Source organism: Sander vitreus, chromosome 20 (assembly GCF_031162955.1).
Source record: "Sander vitreus isolate 19-12246 chromosome 20, sanVit1, whole genome shotgun sequence".
NCBI lineage: Eukaryota > Metazoa > Chordata > Actinopteri > Perciformes > Percidae > Sander > Sander vitreus.
The window spans coordinates 17,061,607-17,067,923 of NC_135874.1; the positions used below are offsets into that span (position 1 = coordinate 17,061,607).

The 6,317-nt window shown below is 39.3% G+C and overlaps 1 protein-coding gene across 1 annotated transcript; it reads left to right on the forward strand.

Moving 5' to 3' along the window:
- Positions 1-216: 216 nt before the first annotated feature.
- On the forward strand, positions 217-5,848 carry exd1 (exonuclease 3'-5' domain containing 1). The gene is made up of 11 exons (XM_078276918.1): positions 217-751; positions 891-959; positions 1,062-1,095; positions 1,185-1,261; positions 1,390-1,463; positions 1,619-1,705; positions 1,823-1,927; positions 2,018-2,098; positions 2,189-2,332; positions 2,809-3,000; positions 3,982-5,848. The coding sequence occupies exons 1-11, from the start codon at positions 622-624 to the stop codon at positions 4,702-4,704; spliced, it is 1,716 nt and encodes a 571-aa protein (XP_078133044.1). The 5' UTR covers positions 217-621; the 3' UTR covers positions 4,705-5,848.
- The last annotated feature ends 469 nt before the right edge of the window (positions 5,849-6,317 follow it).

Genomic DNA, 6,317 nt, shown 5'->3' on the forward strand with positions numbered 1-6,317 from the left:
CTGATTGTAAGGAGCTAATAATATGCTTGTTGAACTGGCCTGATTTAACACAACCTCACTGAATACAGCTTGAATCACACTAATTCAGGTCATATTAATCCATATTAAAAACCTAATGACAGTTTAAAATTAGCATCATCAAATGTCATTTTCATCTTGACACGCCACATTGCTGCCTGCCACAGTCTCTTTTTTAGTCCACTAGGAGGCACCAAAGTCTAACATGTTCAAATTATTAACATAGTAGCTTTATCATGCTGATATGTGGGTATAGCAGAAAGTATATAATGGTAGACACTGTAGATATAGCCTTACCCGGCCTATACGGGTTTTTGTTGTTGCTAATTTCGTAATGTTAGCAGGGACGAGGAAGAAGATACAGAAATTAACGAGAAGCTTTTGAACGCAGCATTGGCCTTTTATAATATGCTCCTCTTGATGCTACTTTAGCGCACTGACGCGTAACTTAGCTAGCTTGCTAACGTTAAGTTAAATGACAAGTGGCTGGCCTAGTAATTGATGCTTTGGCTCATAGAAAAGCGTCGGCAACCTTCTTTTTCTAAGCTAGCAGCTTCATTGTTTTAATAGCTTAAAACAACTCCTAACTTGCTTGACTTCAAAATGGTTGTGGACGACGTTCAGTTCCTGAATACCCTCAAGGGAAAACGCGTCAAACTTACCCTTAAGACTTCATCTTACCTCGGCGTCATCCAACGTATTAATCCTAACAAAACACTGATTTTGGCGGACGGTTAGTAAAATGTCTATCGTTTATTATGTATAGTTGGGATAACAGTTCTGTCTTTCTGAAGGAATATGCTGAAACGGCACAAAAACATCTCTATATTCGTATCTAAATTAACGTTATTAACTTGTGTGTATTGTTTCAGTTGTTGGTGGCAGTAATGGCTTCAAATGTCCTGGCTCAAAAATGTTCTTCGGGCATGAGATTCTGAATGGTTAGTTCACTCATGACAAGTGATATCTAAAAAGTGAAGGCTGAATATTTCTATTAAAAGTTTTGACATCTGACATGCCTTTTTTGTGTAATTTAATAACAGTGGAGTTTACCAATCAAGCAAACACTACTATTGGGTAAGTAATAAACAATGTTGTCACTGTGGTGACCGCACACTGTGCTTGCACTAATATGGCCATATGGAAACATGCAATGTGTTGCACAGAAATATTCATGACCACCAATTTGAAGAGCATTTGAATGTGGACAAGTTTCAGCCATACAGGAAGACAATCACATTTGGTGAGCATGATAATAATTAAGTGTTTTTGCTAAAGCTTTAATCATACTCAAAATTCAGCATACTTCCAGTTTCAAGTTTATGTCTTCCAAATGGAAATCCTTACTATTGAGAGGACCCTTTTTCACAGATGATGATGAAGATGAAGAGGAGTACATTAACTTTGTAGTCATTGATGAGTTTCATGAGAAGTTTGCGTCTGCTGTGAGTTGATTTAAAGTTCCTTTACTGTTGCATAAATCACTTTAAATGACATACTTGTCAGTATGCAAATCTATACGGGACAGTATAATGGTGGACATATTTACTGAGAACCTGTGTAAATTTCTCGATAATATCTCTGAGTTCCTATCCGTCAGGTGATGCATATCAAGAAGCAGCATGTGATCGGTGTGGGCGCTGATGGAGTCGAGGTATTTAAGCATGGGAGACTGTGTTGGCTGCAGGTAAGAAGTTCTGCATTCCTGCTTTTTTTGAGTCCTTCTCTCCTTCACTTCTTACTTTTCCTTCATCACAAGAATGAAAAGAAGAAGAAAATAACAAACTATTCTTCATTCATCTAGATTGCCACTAAAAGCAAGGTATACCTGTTTGATATTCTCTTACTTGGAGCTCGGGCCTTTAAGAACGGTCTTTCCATGATCCTGGAAAATAAACGCATACTGAAGGTAAGCATTCTAAACAGACAATAGAAATACTGTTTAGTCACAGTGATGATTATTACCATCACATCTCTGTTGATTGTACATTTTGTACAGGTCATTCATGACTGCAGAGCCATTGCTGGATGTCTGATTGCTCAGTTTGGAGTAAAGCTAACCAACGTCTTTGATACGCAGGTACATGCAGTATGTACGGTGGCCTACGTTCTCTCCTGCATGTTTAGGTGAGCTTACTTATTTCCTGCTTTTCTTTCTGCGTGTGTGTAGGTGGCAGATGTCATGTGCTTCTACTCCGAGACAGGAGGTCTCCTTCCCGACAGAGTCAGTACTCTGCAGGAGGTAGTGAGTCTCCATCTGAAGGTGCCCTCCTCACAGCTTCTGTCCCTTCAGATGATGTCACAGCTCACGAAGGTGCAGTACACTGTCTCCAATCCAAGATGGTTTCATTTACCGTGTAGTTGTATCTGCATGTGCTGTAGGGGTTAGAATCACCAGAGGCCTCCTCATACGAAATTATCATGATACTTATGTCACGATACGATATTATTGCGATTTTTAAACATATTGCAATATTCTGCGACATATTGCATTTTATTACCTATTTTCCAACTTCAATTTTTTCCCAATTTCAAATTATGTCCCCAAAAGGAAACTTTGTCAACATCTGTTTTATCTAAAATGATACATTTCTCTTTTCGTCCATCTCACTTGCTGCAAAATGGGATTGTCTTACCAACACATATATAATAATAGATCGATCCTTGACGTCTGTGTATCAATGCAGTATTGCCACGGAAAATATCGCAATACTATGCTGTATCGATTTTTTTTTTTTTTTTTTTTCCCCACCCCTAAAGTGCTGGAATCACTGGTGTGTGTCTTTGCAGGAAGAACTGGAGATGTGGTACAAGCGTCCCTGTCCTGTACCCCTGCTTAAGGTGATGGCTCTGTCAGTGATCCATCTTCAGCCTCTCAGACTGGTGCTGCTGGATACTGTCATGACAGACTACATGGCCCTGGTGGATTCATACCTCAACAGCAGCCACTACCAACCTGATGAATTGGAGCATGTTAGCATGGTGGGTAATTCACAAATTGCACATTTCCAGGGCATAAAGGCAAGTTGTCTTTGGTAGATAAATACTTTTTCCATTTTGGAAATGTGTACTTGCTAACCACCATGCACACTCTATGCCCAATCAAGTAAAAGCAAAACAGCATCCAATTGGCTGCCGTTACACAGGTCTGCTTCTTTTTATATTCAATCCAGAGGTTGTTTCGTATTTTTAATCAGGTGAACCAACAAGTTTGTTTCATACTACGCATTCACCATTCACAGCAGACTGTGTTTCTGTACAGGTGTGTAGGTGTCTTAGTTCCATTACTGAGATTATTCAGATTTTAAGCTGCTTTAATTTATGTATTGCCTTCATAAAAAACCTTGCTGAAGCTCATTTAAAAGGTATGTTCACATATATTTCATTTTTACCTTAATACAATATGCACATGCCAATATGTACATTGAAACAGATTTTTGTCACTGAAATTGTTCCTCCTGTCCATACTGGCTTTCATGAGATCCCTTTCTGCTATGATTCAAGTGTAAGTGATGGAGAACAAAATCGAAAGTCCTCATTCTGTGTAAGAAATATATTTCAAAGTTTAGTTGAAGTTAATTTTAAGCTTTAGCAGTCTGAGTAAGTCAAATCAGGTGGATGTCAAATTACAGTCCTTTGTTTAGTACACTCAACATTGTTTTATTGTGATAGATAGATATAGATTTGACTACTAAAGTCTCACATTAGCTTCAGCTGAACTTTCAAATTCATTTTTTTTCAGTGAATGAGGATTGTGGATTTTTTTCCCCCCATCTTTTACATTGAAATTGTTAGGAAGGGATCTCCTCACAGCCAGTATGGACAGAAGGAACAATAGCGGCAACCAAAAACTACTTCACTGTTTGTATTGTTTCAAGACAGTCTTGGAAAAAAATGTGAACCTATCCTTAAAGCACATTCATTGTTCCACAAACACAAAAATCTTCCTGTTTGCATCTTAAGGAGAGTGTGTTGGAGCTGCCCAGAGAGCTCAGGCAGCTGGAGCAAATGCGTCGTGAGCGGCAGAAGCGGGCTGCAGACCACTACCCTGTCACAGAGGAAGGTCTGCTGGCACGCTTCAACCCCCGAGCTCAGACTCCATCCCAGCCCTCACTTGTAACAGAGGAGCACGGCCAGACACAGGTAGAATCCTTTGAATCTGCAAATGTGGAATCACCTTCACAAGTTGACCCTCTCCTTCACAAGCTGCCCACGAGCCCCCCAAGAGTCAACAATGTTTTGTCTGTGGATGTCCATGCCTCCCCTGACCCAGCTACCACTGTATCAGACCTCAGGAAACAAATGGCTGTTACCACTCCCCTGTCACTTGGTGTAGGCAGAGGGCGCACAGAGGTACTGATGGACACAATGGGAAGAGGAAGGCCCTTTCGGAAAGAGGCGTCATCCATCCCGGCCTTACCTGCCATAGGAAGAGGCTTCCTTCTCCAAAAATCACAAGATCAGATCCCCAGAGAGAGTATGGGGGACATGATAACTCCTGGTAGGATGGGTGCGGCTACTTCGTGCCCCAACCATACACTTGCCCAAGAAGTGATGTCCCAGCCTGGCCCCAGTGTTCATGACCTGCCAAAGGACACTTTTGGCATGGCAGGAGAACAATTCAGATCGACACCCAAGTCCGTCCCATCTTCACTCATGCAGTCATTCATGTCTTTCAGATACTAAAGGAAGTGTTAAAGCTATATAAGGACATGTATTACTGATGTTTGTGATTTCCTAAACTGACCAGTAGATGGCAGTAAATATTTTGTTTTGTGCAAAGGTTTGTTTGATGCCAGGTGTTTGTGACAAGACTTTATATAGAAAAAAAAAAAGAGATTCAGTTGTTTGGACGTTTAATACCAGTTAAATCAAATATATTTGTATTATTTGCAGTGTTGGGCAAGTTACTTCCAAACTTTTATACAGTATAGATTACTAGTTACTGTTATTTGAGTTATTAGTTATCTTACAATGTTACTGTATCTGAATGGTAATGCTTTACACTACTTTTGCAATACTTTTGAGTTACTTTCACCAAAATAACAGCAGAAGTTTGACTTGGCAGGTAGCTTGTGAATTTCACCACCGGATCAATAAACTCTCCTCTTTCTCCACTTAAATACATCATAGATTATTCCTAATATTTTGTATAATTAATATGAATATGCAAAGTAACTAAAGCTATAAAAATAGAGAAAATATGGCAAGTAGGAGAAAATTAAAATACTCAATTAAAATGACGTTACAGTTGTATTGAAGTACGGCATAGTTACTTTCCACGGCTGATAAAATGCAATGATATTTATGTATAACAAGCCTCAACAATAATTCCCGACGTGTTTATATCTGTCAGTAGCTCAGACCCACTGCTGTCCGCGCTGACGTACCGTCTCTGATTCTGGTTTTGACCACGGGAACAGTGACGGGACAGCTCACTTCACCGCAGTGTAATAACTCCTGGAGATGTCCATCTCGCAAATGTCTCCATTTCTGCAGTCATCTCAACCATCAATTACAGCAACAGGATATAATACTCGCAGCTTTTTTTTTCCTGTGAAGAAATGTTTCGCGGTGTTGGGGAATTCTTAAAAAAACGCAACACCACTAAATGTTGCATTATATTATTACCGAAATTGAATTAGTAATGCGTTATATTACTGCGTTACGTTATTAATACATTACTGTAATTGCGTTACTTTTGTAACACGTTACTCCCAACACTGATTATTTGTGACACTTATTGCCTGTCTGTTCCTATTTGTGTCGTATTTCGTAAATGTTTTGCCTCTAAAACCTTCTCAATTTAGTTTGAGTAATAATTGATAATCTGTACGATATTAAAAAATGTAGGTGTTTATATTAGTTTGATTATTTTTTTTATCATGCAGAACATGACGAGATAATTGTAATTGTAACACAAACTACAACAAAAAACAGCTCCACATGCCCATACAACTTATTATGTGCTAAGTGTGATTTATATCTGGTTCCGCTTGGCTTCTGTATTGCAGTTAATTGATTGTGAAAAGCAGTGACAGGCATTGATGGATCTGCTGTTAATTGAGCAAAAACATTGCTAGCTGACACTTTTTTTTTTTATTACAGATGACCAAAGAAAACCATTAGACTTGGCACAGACTAAACAGTGATACTTCAGTCATTGCTGCAGTTCAGATGTACATGATCACAGGTGGCCAGCACCTGCCATGTTCTTCAAAAGCAGATCTTATCCATCTAATTTGCTGCTTGAGGTGCTGTGCAGACTTTGCAGAGAGGCCCTGCACAGCCATTTCTGC

Excerpts from the sequence above, each read along its gene's own strand:
- exd1 (XM_078276918.1), top strand. The coding sequence starts at position 622 with ATGGTTGTGGACGACGTTCAGTTCCTGAATACCCTCAAGGGAAAACGC. Across the intron at positions 1,262-1,389 it reads CAGGAAGACAATCACATTTG|ATGATGATGAAGATGAAGAG; the intron begins GTGAGCATGATA and ends CCTTTTTCACAG. Across the intron at positions 1,464-1,618 it reads ATGAGAAGTTTGCGTCTGCT|GTGATGCATATCAAGAAGCA; the intron begins GTGAGTTGATTT and ends CCTATCCGTCAG.